This window comes from Daphnia magna, linkage group LG1 (genome assembly GCF_020631705.1).
Source record: "Daphnia magna isolate NIES linkage group LG1, ASM2063170v1.1, whole genome shotgun sequence".
Lineage (NCBI taxonomy): Eukaryota > Metazoa > Arthropoda > Branchiopoda > Diplostraca > Daphniidae > Daphnia > Daphnia magna.
The window spans coordinates 5,592,864-5,609,154 of NC_059182.1; the positions used below are offsets into that span (position 1 = coordinate 5,592,864).

The window sequence follows — 16,291 nt, forward strand, 5'->3', positions numbered from 1 at the left end:
AACTTGTTCCATCAATTCTCTTTCCTTTCTTCTTTCAGCATGGGTGGAGTTTTAGGCATCAATTGATGTTCATTCACGGGTGATGGCCGACATGTTACAGGTAGTCGAAACCCAACAATAAAAAAGAAAAGAAAAACGAAACAAATGACGATCGGCATGTATATAATCTTAAAGGTAAAAGCTCGTTCGTGATCGAAACAAACAATCAAATGAAGTCGACCGACGTCACTAGTGGGCGTTGTGTAGAAATACAAACTAAAACATATGCGATAGAATAGATAGAGAACAAATCTAGTTCGTACGCACAATATGCTCGAGAGATTATCATAGACCGTAATATACAGATATGTGTTTGCGCATATGTTGCTTGCGGCTGATTAGCTCACGATCACAATCGTCCAGTAAATAGTCTTGACGTCAGGAAAACGAATTCTTAAGCAACAAATATATACGCCCCTATTCTTCTCGCATTGTCTGTTAGGCCATCGTAAACAATTCGAAACAACACAAACCAGAAGAAGAAGAAGAAAAAAGAAAGGCACAATCATCTTTTCTTCTTCTTATAATTATATTCAATCAATTTTTTGTTTTTACACGCAGAAAGAGTACACCCGGACACTGTACATTTAAATGCCCCAAGTGTTGAAAAAAAAAAAATGTGAGCCTGGAAATAGTTGGCCCACTTGGATATCGGACCGTACCAAATCTAACATTTCGTGCAGTGTGGGCCCGATGTTATTATACATACTTTAAAAGGTCGGCTTTTGATGATATGTTTGCGACAAATGGACCTCGCTTTCCGTACAGGTTTTTATTTATTTATTTCTGTTTTCTTTTCTACAACTATATACACGCAAGAATCAACGAGGACGAGATAAAGAGAAAGAAACAATGGAGACAACACAAACGGAATAAATGTGCCATCATCTCTGGGTCAGTCGCTATATCTACTTTCTCGAAAATGAAACTCAAAGGAACGTGCCCATTAAAAATGCATCAGCAAGAGATCGTAGATATAGGACTAGGCGACTTGAATTTTTTATTTTATTTTTTTAATATTTTTAAAGGTTCAAATATAAATCACTCGATTGAAGGTGGTCCATTATTACCGTGATTGGCGCAGCGCCGGGCCGGTACAACGTCATGCGGCGAGGTCATCACCGCCGCTAGCTGTATAGGTTAAAAAATATTTAAAAAAAAAAAAAAAGACCGAAAAATTGATGATGAGCATGAACATCGCCTTGAAAAGATTCTTTGCTTTACCTACCGCAGTCGTGGGCCAATCTTTTGTTGTTATTTCCTAACATTTTAACCAATTTCTACACAAAAGCCTCCCCCCCTCCCCCCTTTTTTTATATATTTTTCTTCTAAATTTTACACGCACAAATTGTTAGGAATGACGACTTGACACCTACGGCGGAAGAATCTTTTCCGGGCAACCCCGGAATAATAAAAAGCTAACGGCACTCCGTCAAATAGAAAGGAAGAAACGAATATTTTTGTTGTTGTTGTTGTTGCTGTTGTTCAATCACGGAAAAATGAATGCATCAAAAGGCGACAGCAGGTCTATATCACGTTTTACTTCCCAGTCAATTAAATATGTATAGCCTACGCGATGTGGGCCGCACTTTCGTCCGTTCACTTGCCAAACACGCGCGTTTGAAAAAAAAACAAAAAAACAAATCCGTTTTGGGACAACTGGAAATTTGTCTATGGGCGGGCAAAGCCAAAGGAGAGAAACACAGGAAATAAGCAAAACACTAACGCTGGGAATGAAAAGTAATAAATACAATCGTAAATCAGCGGCCCTTTTCTTTTCCCGAAATTCTATTCTGCATATCATCCATATGCATATCGGATTCTTGTGAACTGATCAGGGGATCGTTGTACGATGAATGAATCAAATTCGATATGCCTCGACGGGTTCTTTTTTATTTTTTTTTTGAAACATTAACGAGAGATCCATGGTTATGGCGTGTCGTATTGATGTATAATACTCTGTAGCTCCAAGAGAGAACAAATGTGTATAACCTATCATAAAAAGAACGGACATTTTCCTGTGGAAAGACTATAGCTACGTATTCTATAATTTTTTTATTTTAAAGAAGAAAATAGAAACATACAAGGAAAAAATAAAAGACAATGACCTACATATTTGGTGTTGCTCGTCGTGAGAAATGAATCTCCATTGAAAATAAAAAAGGACAAAAATAATCAATAGAAATTAGCATGCAAGAGATTCGAATCAATCGATTGTTTGAGTGGCGATCTTTGCATCCCAATTTCACAGCCAGAAGCCTCCACGTGATTCACACAACATAATATATGCAGATATAACCGGTCTATCGTTAGAAATGATCTCTTTAACTGTGATGCAAAAGCAACACTCGTGCTCAAACAAGTCGGTTCCAATTGCGATTCGAATCAATAAAAGAAATGTTCTGGAGTACATTCATTCATCCTCAGGGTAGGTCGAAAAAGAAATAACTGTCGAAAGGACCAGACAGTTGGCCGATACCTTGGAGCGGATCAACATCGTTCCATACAAAGTCTTCCGGAATGAAAGAAAAAGATGGACGAATTTTCAATGTTGGCAAGAATCCATGCGGCCCTTGTCTGCACAGCTTTTTTTTGAATATATTTAAAAAAAAAAGGGCAAGAGGCACTCGAAAGGACACGGAAACACAAACAAAAAAGAAGTTTTTTTTTTTGCTTCTGCACGTACGTGGATATCGTCGTTCACGTTCCAGCGTTCGCTCTTCGGTCATCGTTTATTTTAGCTGCCGCTTTATAATGCCGTTGGTTTCTTTCGACTCTCCTCTTTTTGTATTTAAAAAAAAAAAAGCTGGCGGTTAAACAAATGCAATGTCGGTTCAAACATCAGGTCAAAGTAGTTTAGCGCATAACGTAAGGAAGTATCTCATTACACTTGCGATGATACTGAACTCTAGTTGTTGATTTAACGACCGTTCACATTATCACGATATTTCGTGTACACTTGTTTGTTAGCCCCCCCGGCAATCAACGACTTGCTCATCAATGACTTTAACCCGCAAAAAGAATTACCTTTGAAATTGCTTAATCGTGAACGATGGGGCGCCAGTGGATTGAAAAGGCACGAGCCCGGGCCAAGACCCATCGATTGTAAACATTTTTGGCCATACACACAGCGCATTGCTTTATAGTGTTGTATTGTGTAACTCTACAAAGAATGGCTATTCTTTTTGCGCATGTAAATTTCGCAATGGCAATTGATGAATATGCTGATAAGATGGCACACAAAGCCCGGTGGATTGTATAGTTAACATCGGGGTCATCATTCATCCACTAGTTTTTCTTCGATAGCGTCCCAGTCGATGTCGACCTGTTCCCATCAATGAATCAAAAAACATTAACTATATACACGTCCATCTCAATGGAAATAAGTGAATGGATTATCTCTTACTTTCTTAGCGTATTCAATAAAGCGAGGAATGGTTTCCGTCCAACCGAATTGCTCCAGGTATTTGCGCCGATAGGCGACCACCACGTCGATGTTGGAATCGTGCTTGACCGCTAGCTCTAGAGCTCTGCAATTGGATCAAAAGTGGAGAGGAGAGATTGCAGAAAAGAAATCGTTTAATTAAGCCGGATGTTGGCAAAAAAAAAAATTGAATAAAGAGGCGTAAACTAGGGAGTAGTGGCCTACTTTTCAAACTGGAACAACTGCAAATTCAACATAATGGCTTTCAGAGGTAGTCCAGCCTGAAGGAGAATAGTTTCAGCTTCGGTGCGTCCGTTCTGCAAGAGCGCAGTCTCCGCCTTGATCATGGCCACGTTATTCATCTTCTATACTCTCAATTAGACGTATTTTTTGTGTGTGTTTACTACTTGAGTGGGGAACGAGAAAAGGAACAATCCGAGAATGCCATTACGGCGTATAAAATGTCTTTACTTTGATGGCGTCAATGTAGAGGATCTTATCCGTCTCACGCAGTGCTGCGAAAGCGACTTGGGCGGCGTCCAACTGTTTGTAATGCACGGCCATGGCCGCCAGGCAGACCCACAAGATTTCCATCTTCGTATTTTCGAAGAACGCAAACGGATTGCTGAAGATCGGCTGTGTTGGTTGCAAAAAAGAAAAACGGCTTCACTTACTTTGATGGAACTACATAGTCGTTGGGCGCTGTCCCATTGGCCGTTGGACACGAATTGCTGTAACTTGGATGGATAAGGTGATAGATAAACGGGAAACGTTAGCCCGTCTCCGCGTTGTAACGTAACTTGGTGGCCGACGAAGCTTTCGATGCTAACGTGCTTGCCGTACTCTCTGATTTCAATAATTTCAATCTCAAAATTGTTTTACCGCAAATGGTGAGGTGAATGGAGAAAATAAAAGAAAGGTACCGGATGTTTTGACGAATGGTGAACTTGTCGAGGAGTGCTGGATCATTGGGTACAGCCGGCGGATAAGGTACCACGCACAATTCTTCTTCTCTTATCATAACCAGCATGGAACAATCGCAATTCCAAGCGAACGACGTCACACCTCCAGCTGCCAAAATATTTTTAAAAAACCGCAAAACGTTCAGGTCAGAAAAACAAATTGCAAAATGAGTTTCGCTTTGTGAGACAGCGCGCATGACAGATTACACAGATTCTTTTGGGGAAAAAAACAAGTAACAAACATGAATTTGATGAAACATTCGTACCAATTTTGAGAGAAGAACGAACTCGGTTTAAACCTGATGATAAAGACAGCAGGTAAAGATCGCGGGCTGCGTCGGTGAAAGCTAAAAGTTGATCGCCCGTTGGTGAGCCGGGATCCAATTCCAATTTGGTCACCTGTCCGCTATGCACCAATGGCTTGTCGCCGTACACCGGCTTGCCAGTGCGATAATGACAGCAATGAATCGATTTACCGTCACTCGAATTACGGGTGGCTATCACCTCTCTGGCGGCCGTGACGTGATCGGCCGTTAACGTCGTCAATCGTTGGTTAGAGATCCTCGGCGTCCCCTGTAGAGCTCCATCGTAGGAGAAGACGTACACGATTCCACAATCCATTATTAAGAAATACCTGTACATGGGTAGAAAGCGTTCATGACGGAAAATGGAGGACAAGATCATTCAATGAATGAAAAACAAAAAATATTGCTGTAAAGAGACAAACTTCTCTGTTTGTTTGATGAACTGGGGACACTTGTCTCGCAATTCGACCGTAATCGGACTGTTCCAGCCATTTTCTTTGTGTATGAGGCAATGAGTTTGGTTGACTAGAAGGAGGTAGCCATACTTGAATGACCACAGAATGACGTCGTCTCTAAATTCGAGTAACTCGACCGTTTCGTTGAAATGATCTCGTAGCTGGAGCGTGTTGGGAGCGATCTTGGTCACGTTATAGCTAGCCCAAGTGAGGCCCCTGTGGGATTGATTTAGCATTCATTAATCTGTCGGGTAACAAATAAAAAAATTGGAACTCGACTTCCAAATGATGGATAGCAGAACAGAACGCAATCTAGTTGTATACACACCCTTTGACCAGATGAGATATCTGAATTCTTCCAGTGGAATTCCCAACCACCAGCTGGGATCCTTCCGGTGACCAACATACAGAAGAGATTCCATCACCGTCCATGGAGCCTTCAAGTATATCGCTCTGCCAATTGAGAATGCGCGAAACCGACAGACATTAAGAACAATGGAACTAATTAGTTTTTTCTGCTTTTTGTCCTGGAAATGAAGGCTTTTGTAGGCTGACGAAAAGAAAATAGTACCCCGTAGGCAGACGAAACACATACAGATGAGAAAGTAGTAAAGGCGCAGAAAGCTCCGTCAGGTGACCAAGCGATGGATGTAATCGGATAAAGTCGGGGGGCACTTTTGAACAACAGCTGGCCCATTGGATCCCAAATCTTAAAGTGGCAATCTTCACTACCGCTAGCGATCAAGTTGGATATCGGACTCCAAGCCACAACGAGCACAACGCTTTCGTGCGCCTTCCACTGCAGGGTCTATTAATTCGTCGTATCAACGTTCAATCAATTCCTGGCATTCTTTTTGGTGAATTCAGCATTTTTTTATGATGTTCGATAAATATTTTACGAACCTTACTGTTGGCTGCAAAGTACTGGATAGTTATGGTTTTGCCTGACGAGTACAATACTCCGGTTGAGAATGGAGACCAAACGGCCGAATAGATGGGCGAATCTCGTTGTGTGTGAGTACTTCTGAGCATGCCACTCCTGGACCATATCTTGAGTTGGCCATCTTCGCCAGATGTAAGCAAACTGGTACCATCGTGATTCCACTTGGCGTTCATGACTGCACCTTTGTGAGCATCGATAACCCGCTCCGTTCTTCCCGTTTTGTGCATGATGTAGCATTTTCCTATAATGTTTCGATCACAGAGGTTAAACGAAATGAGACGGGCTGACGGGAATTTTATTTTTGTTGCAGACCATCTGATGTCCCAATAGCAAATGTTTCACTGGATTTTTTGCGATGATCCATGCTTTGCTGGCTGATATTCATGCAGTCAATGTCCAAGATGTGAGTGCCATTGTTTAGGGTAATTGTCTTAATGGAACTGTCCTTGGCGATGCCATCCCAGGAATGGATTTTGAGGTCAGCACTGATGGTATAAAGTGCGTTAGAAAGATATGCAATTGGTAACCTCGAGATTAAAAGGCGATTTTGCTATATTCACCTGTACGTGAAGTATTCGATTTGAGAATTCCATTCGATGAACAAAATATTATCTGGGACGACGGATGATATAGCTGCTCTGTCGTGAAAGTGCATTTTCTGTAGCGTTATTTTATTTTATTTTTTGTTTGTTTGTTTGTTATTAAGTCTTGTTTCAAATGGGTTGTTACGGGTTACCACTCTTTGCAACCAAATTTTCCGCTACTAGGTGCCGCTAGGTGCTGGTAGCCTGGAAGAATTAAAAAAAACTGCTGTTTAGCAGCACCTTCGGTCAAGCTGAGCTTTTCTTGCAAGCTTGCGAAAAAGATCGTTCACGAATAGTATCTGTAAACGTCGTGTTACTATGTTTGTGTTTTAAAAAATGAGTTTTTCAAGTGATGAAGTAAATTTCTTAGTGTACCGCTATTTGCAAGAATCTGGTAAGGATAACATGTTGGGCTGGAAAGCGGCTTGTCAACTGAATGATCATTTGGAGAAGTTCATTTAAAGTATTATTTCGCCAAGTGTATTCAACACTCGTTGGTTTTAAATAGGATTTCAACACTCTGCTTATACGTTCGGCATTGAGTCCCATATATCCCAGTCCAATATTAATGGAGCCCTAGTACCACCAGCAGCCCTTCTTTCCATCATCCAGAAGGGCTTGCAATACACAGAAGCAGAGATCAGCGTTGGGGATGTGAGTTGTGTTTTTGAAATAAAGTTTGCTCATATGAATTCTAACCTCTGCTTGTGTTAAGGATGGTTCTGAACGGCCCATGGAAAGTTTATCACTCATTGATGCTGTAATGCCAGATGTTGTTGCAAGTCGGCAACAACAACTGCAAAACAATCAGAAACCACAAGTGGTCAAAACAGAACCACCAAATTCCAATGGAGATGAACCAATGCATTCCTATCGTAGGATAGCCAACATTTATTTATTATCTTCAACCAATGTGTTTTCCTCACAACTTTTTCATTCTAGCTAATCCCAATGAAGGCAGAGAAGAGGAAACAGGAGTAGAAATACCAGCCAGCAAATCAACTGTTTTACGTGGACATGAATCAGAAGTATTTATCTGTGCCTGGAATCCTACCACAGATTTATTGGCCTCTGGTTCTGGAGATAGTACTGCCAGGATCTGGAATATGAATGACAACTCATCTTCACCAACACAACTTGTGCTTAGGCATTGCATTCAAAAAGGTGGAACTGAAGTTCCAAGCAACAAAGATGTCACATCACTTGATTGGAATGTATGAAAAAAGATAGTAATTTAAAGAGTAGTATCGGTGCTAAAAATTTCTTTTGTAGTGTGACGGAACTCTTCTTGCAACTGGTTCATACGACGGTTATGCTCGTATCTGGACTACTGATGGAAGACTCGCGAGTACCTTAGGACAGCACAAAGGACCTATTTTTGCACTCAAGTGGAATAAAAAAGGCAACTACATTCTTAGTGCTGGTGTTGACAAAGTATAGTCAGTGTTTCAATTACGCTTTTGGATCTTTTCAATAATCGCGTCAACCTTTAATAGACAACCATTATTTGGGATGCCTCCACGGGTCAATGCACGCAGCAGTTTGCCTTCCATTCTGCACCTGCGCTTGATGTAGATTGGCAGTCAAATGTCAGTTTTGCATCTTGCTCTACAGACCAGTGCATTCATGTTTGTAAACTGGGCAGTGACAAACCAACAAAATCCTTCCAAGGGCATACAGTAATAGGTTCAAATTTTCTTGAAACATTGCAAATTGATAACTTTGTTTTTCTTGTCATCAGAATGAAGTAAATGCGATCAAATGGGATCCTCAGGGTAATCTTTTGGCTTCTTGTTCGGACGATATGACGCTCAAGGTAATTCTCGATTACTTTACCGCCCAATGTGTCTGATCTTTTCTATAATGTACAACCATGATTCCTAGATATGGTCAATGAAACAAGATACCTGTGTGCATGATTTGCAAGCTCACAACAAAGAAATCTACACCATTAAATGGAGTCCCACTGGTCCCGGAACGAATAATCCAAACATGAATTTAATTCTGGCCAGTGCTTCGTTCGACTTCCACAGTTCGGCTCTGGGACGTAGAGCGTGGATTATGTATTCATACACTAACGAAGCACACCGAGCCAGTGTACAGTGTCGCATTTTCTCCGGATGGGAAGTATTTGGCATCTGGTAGCTTCGATAAATGTGTACACATTTGGTCTACCCAGGTACGTAAGGATTTTTAGTTAACATTTACCGGATTATACTTACACGACGCAACTTTTAGTCGGGACAGTTGTTACATAGCTACAAAGGAACTGGTGGCATATTTGAAGTTTGCTGGAATTCACGTGGTGACAAAGTTGGTGCAAGTGCTTCTGACGGAAGTGTAAGTGGTACATTTAACCATTTGAAGTTAAACTTACTAATACGTGTTACATTTTAGGTTTTTGTCTTGGATTTACGGAAGTAACTTTAGCAGTTTCACTGTATTTTCGATTCCAAATTATTTTCATGATTCATACCTATGAAGGTTCATTAAATCATTGTATCATTTAAGGCAAAATAAAAAAAATTCGAAATTTCAATGATTAAATTATCATGTAAAGGGTCGTTTTCATGTAGGTCGTTTAAAATTTTACATTAAAAAACGAATTTACTAATAGTATTGTACGACCATAAAAAACAGTAGTATTTCTTTTGCGAATTGTTCACCGTTTATTTGCAAACAATCACATGCGTAGTACAATTAGTACAAGCGCTGAGGGACTCCCATGGTGGTCTTAATGTGGATAGAACGAACATTCTGCCAATGTTTCTTCAACAGTGATACTAAGAAGTTGATTGACAAGTGGATATTTTGGGCCAAGTCATCAGCCGACATTTTGACGTGTCCGACAGCAACACACAAGCACAACACCTACAAAAAAAATTTTATTCTTACCCCTTTGTAACAGAAATTAACAGGGGTTTCATTACCTTCTTCATTTGGAACTTGATGGTGCCCTTGACTTCTTCCACTTTCTGAACCATGGAGTCAGAATGGGTAAGTGGACCAGGAAACTTGCCAGCTTTGTTCAAGCCAGGACCCAACAAACGGGGGATTTGCTTAATAAGGGCCTCACTGGCAAGGAAGGCATCATACTTTTTAGCTGCTCATAAAAAAACTGATTATGCATCCAATTTAGAAATATTTAAAAACTCTTACCAAGCTGCTTAACAAGTTTCTTGTTCTTGTTTAGCTTCTTCAATGCTTCAGCGTCCATGCAAGGAAGATTGTTTGCGTTAGCCTCATCACAATGCTGCTGATCTCCAAGAATGCAAACTTTCATTGCTGGCCTTGGGATGTGCTTGAGCCTAATAAATTTTGATTAGTAGGTTCATCCCAACATAATTTTGAAACCCAAGTCCATTCCAAATACCAATTGCAAGGAAAGAAACCTTGCATGTTTTTGGAAGTTGACTTGAATCAAATTCCTCCCCACATGTTTAGAATGACCCTGGGTGAGGGTCATCGTCAGACTAATGTCTAACTCCCCAACAAGTGGGTTTGTAGTTCTTACTTGACGGTTCCAGAGAAACGCTTGTCCTTTTGGGGATCGTAGTTCTTGAGACCGAATTGAATTTCAACAGTCTCAGTGAACCTCCTCTTCTTTTCTTTAGACTGGGTCAACATGTTGTTGACAGCCTCGTATAACGTATCACGGGATACCTTGGACCTGTGTTTAAATTAAAAACTTTTAATGACGCACAATTTAGGTAGCCATACTGAAAAACGTGCGCTTAATTAGCTCGAGCAAGAATTCAGAAGGAGCCTTTTAACATGACTTGAAATGAAAACCAAGACAATCGGGCAACATAATTAAAGATCGTTAAATCCATGATTTGACAAAAACAAAACCGCAATATAAAGTAAGAAGATGCTAGATATTTTGAGAGATTTAACTTACGACATTTTGGTAGTGATGTGGGTCCCTGGAAGGAATGCTCCCCAATGAAGGAATTGTAAGCTGTTGTCGGATCACTTTATCTCCTTCTCCTCCTCGCCCTCGATGGCCGGTGCCAGAGTCATAGATGAGATGGTCTGACTACTCCTATACGCCCGGCGTCACTTTTCGCGAACCTCGCTCCCTCCGAAAGTGCTGCACCAAGCGGATTTTGGCTGGGAAAGCATAGCGTTTTGTATTGTAGTGCATCAGGTCTCCACATGGTGCAGCACTGTCGGAGGGAGCTAGCCTATAATAAGCATGTAAAAATCTGGTTCGTAAAAAGTGACGTGGGGCGTGGCTTTTTTTACAGGGGTTTAACATGGAGTACTTGAACCATGTAATCTATGACTCTGGCCGATAAGATGCCAAATTCAAAATTTGTTAACTCACATTATCAAACAAGAAGTACTTTTCTATAAAACTAATATAATATAAAGTAAAAATTTTTATTACTAGGAGATCAGTAATAACTTTTAATGGCCAAAAACATTTAAATTTTAAAATCCAAAGTTGCAAACTGAAAGTAAAGGCAAACGGCATGTAGCAGTAGCCGCGTGGAAATGTAAACGCGCTCCCACAGCGGGTGAATTTTTAAACAGAAAGCTAATTATTACGCAGGCACGGCGCAGAAAATCTGTTGTCTTATCTTCCGAGAGATAGATGACAATTTTCACACCAATTGCCCGGAGCACACTGCCAAATTCTGCTCTTTTCCTTTTTTGCCCTGAGATCTACGCATTTCAGTCGAATCGACAGAATGAGTGACGTATTTGTCCCTATATCTGAGACGAAACATCTCACTTCAGGTATAATATTCTTTTTTATTAATATGTTTCCCATCGTCATTTAAGAACTACATAGGATTTGTGGGAATGGTTTGGTTATAGGTTCTACATGTCCTGATGTAACACCAAGTCTCATGCGTTTGTATAGTATGAAATTTTGTCCATATGCTCAAAGGACCAGACTAGTGCTAGCAGCCAAGAGAATTCAGTAAAATAATCTTTTGATTAACAATTAAGTGTCTTTCATGTGTCCATTCATTTCTAGAAATGAAGTTGTGAACATTAACTTAGTCACAAAGCCTGACTGGTTTTTTGATCGAAACCCACTTGGCAAAGTTCCATGCCTAGAATTTGATGGAAAAGTGATATTTGAGAGCTTAATCACTGCTGATTATCTTGATGAAGTCTATCCAAGTCCTTACTTGCTAAATAGTACTGACCCGTTTCGTAAGGCACAAGACAGGATTTTAATTGAAATGTTCAATATGGTACTTTAAGCTTAGAGAGATTTCTATTTGCATGTTTAAAAGTTTATTTTTTGGTTTTCACTTAGGTTCATAGTAACTTATACAAATTATACCGTGCAAAGTTAGATGTTGAAGATTCTTGGAAAGGGCCCATTGGTGGTATCCAGAAGGGTTTAACAATTTTTGAGGAAGAACTAACAAAGAGAGAAATCAAATTCTTTGGAGGTGATGGTAAGCATAATGTTAATGCAATGTAGTTTTTAGAAAAAACTTTGAATGTAGGTGAAAATCCTGGAATGGTGGATTACATGATTTGGCCATGGATGGAGAGATTGCCTACATTGCCTATACTGAGCCAAGAAAAGTTCAAAGTCGAGATGGAAAACTTCCCGAATCTGGTAAGGTATTTTTCAAAATAAAAGTATGGATGTAAAGTATATATATAGTGAAAGTGTGTAAAGATGTAGGTATGTTCTATTTCGATATTGTTTATTCTAGGCAAAATGGATTAGTGACATGAAAGAAGACAGTGCTGTCAAGGAAAGCCATATTTCTCCGGAAAATCATGCAAGATTCATTACAGGATTTCTTTCAGGCAATCCCGAGTATGACATGGAAATGAACTGATTAACAATCCCCGCAAAAATTTTATTCAGCTCGAAAACTGAATAAATCGTAACTGAATAAATAGCTCTATAGTTGGTTTGTCAAAGAAACCATTATCTGAGCTAGGACTCGGCCCCGTTGATGAAATAGAATCCAAATAGTTTTCTTATTTGCAGTGGGCTGCTTTACTAATTGCAGTTTTGACTTCTACGGGCACAGCCTCAAAAAAATATAATATTCGCATTAAACTGCCGGCAGAAGTATGACAAATTTTAAGTTTGCGAAATTAATGAGTAAAAACTAAAATGAAAAGCGGAGTAAGAAAGGAAGATGGAAGAAGAGGCTATGGTAATTACTTTACAATAGCTAACAAAGTTTTACTTTTGTAACTTACCGACATGTGTACTCGTACGAATCAAAATCTTTTTCAGGTCAAATTCAAAGCATGAGCTTCCAAAGGGCTCAGCCTGCACGCCCAAATTACGGAAGAAGGCATGCTGACCCCACGAGTGAAGGATACGGTGCACAGAGGGGCATTGGTCACACTGCTCTCCGGCCAATGAAATGAGTTTATGCAATGAAGTTCCTATGAAATTTCGCACTACACGCCCACCCACGAGTGGACATTATGGCGGTGGTAAAGCTGCTTGACAACTCGAGAGCGGTGGCTACGAGGCATCAATCCACCGGGGTCACGCTGATCGACCATATGTGAAAACCGGACATGGGGCAGCCATGGGCAGCGTTTACCAATTATTATCGTGCTAGTAGGCTCGCTGGAACTGTTAGTAGGCCGTACGGTGTACCAATAATCGCGATGTAACGGAGTAAGCAGTGCAAGGGTCTAGGAGAGCGATGTCTTAGAGTCAATTGGGATTGTAAAAGAGAAGCCGGTTAGTGTTCACGCTCAGGATGTTTAAGATATGGAAGCGACCAAAAAAATTGTTCAAAAGAATTAAAGCCAGTTCCAGTACGAATCATGATTTTCCGATTTTTGAGAAATGGACTATGGTGTTCCTACACGCAATAGGATAATTGAAGTATAACATGTACGCATCTCAGAGATACTCGTTGAGGAATCTGAAAGCAACTAAAGCAACATTCAATTTATACTACATATTTTTATTTTGTTTTTACTAGATGGCAGTTTCCCGATAGGGATTCTGTCTAGATGGGCTCGTGTACACCACTAATGCCGATTTTTACGATATTTCTCTCAATAGATGGCATTTAGGTGTGTAAAACAGGTTTGAGGGTAGTTCAGGTATGTTTTATACGTTTTGTGGGTTATTGTGCTGCCACTCCAGGACTAGGGTTTTTGTAAAGCTGAGACATAGACAACGAAGTGGAAGACCACGAAGGGGGCCATAAGGCTGAGAGGACGGGAGGTAGCGATGCGCGTGACATGCCGCATGGTGACGCTGAGTCCGCTAAGATAATAATTTTGGGTTTCCCTACTGATCCAATGCTTCACACACCGTAATTTTTAATGAAATCATGCACGGTATCACTTTGGTATACACATGCAAATTAAGCACAAAAATTATAAATTATTTCATTTTTTAGTGGTTGGGTAACCTACGTTCATAAAATGTTTTATTTTCCCCATTTTCCCTATCTCGAAAATTCGAAAAAAAATTTTTTGTCTCGGGAAAGATGGGGAAAAATAAAACATCTTTATGAACGTAGGTTACCCAACCACTAAAAATATGAAATAATTCACACGATATGCTGAATTTATGTGCAGGAAATCCTAAAGTTTGAGGTCATTACATTTTTTTCTCATTGCAAGTTTTGTAAAACAAATGGTTAAACTGGTAACACATGCAACTAGCAACACATGACCTATAATTCAGGATCAAATGTTTTCACAAGTGAAGATTGATTCCACAATCATCAGCTTCGCAGGCAGACACCCATCCACAAAGCCATGGGTGATAGATGATGTAAAAATGTCTTAATTTAAAAATTTATATTTTAGGTTATTGATTGCAGAGTCAGAGAACAATGTGTGGAATCTTAAATTCTAGCCCTGGAAACCCCAGGTGCCCTTCTGCTTCAACAAGGCTATAAAGCAATTATAATTTCACGAGGTAAAGATTGAAACCAAAAACAAATCACAGAAATTTTTTAGTTGGCTTTTCTGCTTAATTTTTGTTATCCTTAACTTATGGAAACATGGAAATGTATACATATGTTCAGGGTCAAGTTAATGAATGATTGAGCCAAAAATGAATTTTACATTACTTCTGAACAGGTCCCAATTCAGTTTACGTGGTGGATGCCCCACTATACGACCCAGCAATCTTTACTTGTGGTCTTCCAATGCTGGTTATTTATTATGCATGCAATTACTCAATAAGGAATTAGGTAACCAATTCTGTTTTATATCAAATTTTTATTACTACAATTATTTCACAATAGTATTTAACATGTCTGAAAACAATTATGTCATAAAATAATTAGTGCTTTCTCTTTTGTTTTCTATTTTAATTTAATTAATTTTTGTGTGTGTTTTGTTCTGTTTAGGTGGAACGGTGGAGAGAAAAGATGTTCGCGAAGATGGGCAATTCGAGATCCAAGTAGAAACGGAGTGCCCTTTGTTTAAATGCTTAGAGACTCGGCAAATGGTATTACTGACCAATGGTGACAACGTAGACAAGGTTGCAGAATGGCTGCATTGATCTTAATGGCTGGTGTAAAATAACAGGACGAACAAATGTTGCATAACTTATTGTTCGACATTTGTGGATTGCAAGGAGGTTTCACATTGGAGAAACGCGAGCAGCAGTGTTTCGATTACATCCGGCGCACGGTCGGACGTGAAAAGCTCGTGCTCATGCTGGTAAGCGAAGCGGCGTAGTCGTTTCCGCCGTTTGTGCTGCCCTTCTCCATAAAGCACTTCCCCAGGGTGACGACTCGTCGCGAGTGCAGGCCATCCATATCGATAACGGTTTCCTGCGTAAAGATGAATCCGAGCAGGTCGTCACTAGTTTACAGCAACTCGGGCCCAATCTTCGTGTAATTTGGGATACTTTTCTGGACCGTTCAGAATCTCATGATTGGCCGATTTGATATGTGATATGTGTACAGTGGCTTCTCATTTCTTTTTCATACCAGCGACCAGATTTGATGTTTCGAATTCTTTTAGGTTGTAAAAGCAAGTTTGACTTTCTACGATGTTTCCACTAACGTGCATGGTCGCCAAACTTTGTCGTTGTGTCGGGCTGTTAATCCGGAAGAAAAACGTCGAATTATTGGCGATACGTTTGTCAAAGTGGCAGATCGAACGGCTAATGATTTAAATCTCACTTGGGATAATCTATTTCTTGGACAAGGTATCAACCTTCTGTTTGTTTTTTTTTCTTCAATGTATTATATTGCCTAATATTCAATGTCATCATATATGAAAATTTTACAGGTACTTTGAGACCGGATTTAATTGAGTCCGCTTCGCATATGGCTTCTTCGCGCGCTATCATTGAGATTAGTAAAGTTCAATGGTATCAGTAAGATCTTTAATGCTTTTTGAGAATTGTACTGATTTCAAAGTAAAATCTATTTTCTTTGGGTTTTAGGAGGAAAAACTAGATGGCGTTGATGTGCGTCTTCGCTAAATATTACGAGTGTCAAGTTAAATGGGTGTTTGTTAAGTTTCTACCCTGTTTAGTGTTTCAAAGGATTTTTCTTTAAATATTGACGGTATGTTATTATCTGTTCAGTATTGCTATCGTTGTGTGTGTATTGAAAAGAAAATCCTTAAAATATATTGTTTTTTGTA

At 39.8% G+C, this 16,291-nt stretch overlaps 4 protein-coding genes and 1 pseudogene across 5 annotated transcripts; 3 read left to right on the forward strand and 2 right to left on the reverse strand.

The window, feature by feature from the left end:
- Positions 1-3,173: 3,173 nt before the first annotated feature.
- Positions 3,174-6,844, reverse strand: LOC116923976 (intraflagellar transport protein 80 homolog). The gene is made up of 13 exons (XM_032930505.2): positions 6,689-6,844; positions 6,441-6,613; positions 6,089-6,369; positions 5,757-5,993; positions 5,514-5,638; positions 5,153-5,401; positions 4,692-5,059; positions 4,387-4,534; positions 4,138-4,309; positions 3,935-4,057; positions 3,689-3,828; positions 3,446-3,569; positions 3,174-3,364 (listed from the first exon to the last, which is right to left on the reverse strand). The coding sequence occupies exons 1-13, from the start codon at positions 6,781-6,783 to the stop codon at positions 3,317-3,319; spliced, it is 2,283 nt and encodes a 760-aa protein (XP_032786396.2). The 5' UTR covers positions 6,784-6,844; the 3' UTR covers positions 3,174-3,316.
- A 100-nt stretch (positions 6,845-6,944) lies between these two features.
- Positions 6,945-9,251, forward strand: LOC116924209 (F-box-like/WD repeat-containing protein TBL1XR1). Its single transcript, XM_032930713.2, is given in 11 exon segments — positions 6,945-7,106; positions 7,221-7,366; positions 7,428-7,587; positions 7,655-7,926; positions 7,985-8,146; positions 8,209-8,391; positions 8,454-8,528; positions 8,597-8,737; positions 8,739-8,891; positions 8,951-9,052; positions 9,110-9,251. Coding segments are annotated over 11 exon segments (1,479 nt in total). The 5' UTR covers positions 6,945-7,048; the 3' UTR covers positions 9,137-9,251.
- Positions 9,252-9,357: 106 nt separating this feature from the next.
- LOC116924499 (60S ribosomal protein L10a) lies at positions 9,358-10,773 on the reverse strand. Its single transcript, XM_032931023.2, has 5 exons — positions 10,614-10,773; positions 10,227-10,382; positions 9,872-10,020; positions 9,643-9,815; positions 9,358-9,583 (listed from the first exon to the last, which is right to left on the reverse strand). Exons 1-5 carry the CDS (start codon positions 10,616-10,618, stop codon positions 9,413-9,415), a joined length of 654 nt encoding a protein of 217 aa, XP_032786914.1. The 5' UTR covers positions 10,619-10,773; the 3' UTR covers positions 9,358-9,412.
- A 412-nt stretch (positions 10,774-11,185) lies between these two features.
- Positions 11,186-12,758, forward strand: LOC116924372 (pyrimidodiazepine synthase). Of its 2 annotated transcripts, none has more exons than XM_032930915.2 (6): positions 11,186-11,458; positions 11,540-11,645; positions 11,703-11,925; positions 11,991-12,135; positions 12,187-12,302; positions 12,403-12,758. In XM_032930915.2, the coding sequence occupies exons 1-6, from the start codon at positions 11,410-11,412 to the stop codon at positions 12,529-12,531; spliced, it is 768 nt and encodes a 255-aa protein (XP_032786806.2). In that variant the 5' UTR covers positions 11,186-11,409; the 3' UTR covers positions 12,532-12,758. The 2 variants fall into 2 exon arrangements, with proteins under 2 accessions (XP_032786806.2, XP_032786808.2); XM_032930917.2 differs by having other exon boundaries at positions 11,188-11,458; positions 11,991-12,129.
- Positions 12,759-14,195: 1,437 nt separating this feature from the next.
- Positions 14,196-16,291, forward strand: LOC123474263 (annotated as a pseudogene).

What these genes read in the sequence shown, in the direction of transcription:
- LOC116924372 (XM_032930915.2), top strand. Translation starts at nt 11,410, where the DNA reads ATGAGTGACGTATTTGTCCCTATATCTGAGACGAAACATCTCACTTCA. An exon ending in TAATTGAAATGTTCAATATG is followed by an intron (nt 11,926 to 11,990) that starts GTACTTTAAGCT and finishes GTTTTCACTTAG; the next exon opens with GTTCATAGTAACTTATACAA. An exon ending in CAAATTCTTTGGAGGTGATG is followed by an intron (nt 12,136 to 12,186) that starts GTAAGCATAATG and finishes CTTTGAATGTAG; the next exon opens with GTGAAAATCCTGGAATGGTG.
- LOC116924499 (XM_032931023.2), bottom strand. An exon ending in GAAACTTGTTAAGCAGCTTG is followed by an intron (nt 9,816 to 9,871) that starts GTAAGAGTTTTT and finishes TTTTATGAGCAG; the next exon opens with CTAAAAAGTATGATGCCTTC. An exon ending in TCAAGTTCCAAATGAAGAAG is followed by an intron (nt 9,584 to 9,642) that starts GTAATGAAACCC and finishes TTTTTTTTGTAG; the next exon opens with GTGTTGTGCTTGTGTGTTGC.
- LOC116923976 (XM_032930505.2), bottom strand. Translation starts at nt 6,783, where the DNA reads ATGCACTTTCACGACAGAGCAGCTATATCATCCGTCGTCCCAGATAAT. An exon ending in TGCTATTGGGACATCAGATG is followed by an intron (nt 6,370 to 6,440) that starts GTCTGCAACAAA and finishes GAAACATTATAG; the next exon opens with GAAAATGCTACATCATGCAC. An exon ending in TTCATCAAACAAACAGAGAA is followed by an intron (nt 5,060 to 5,152) that starts GTTTGTCTCTTT and finishes ACCCATGTACAG; the next exon opens with GTATTTCTTAATAATGGATT.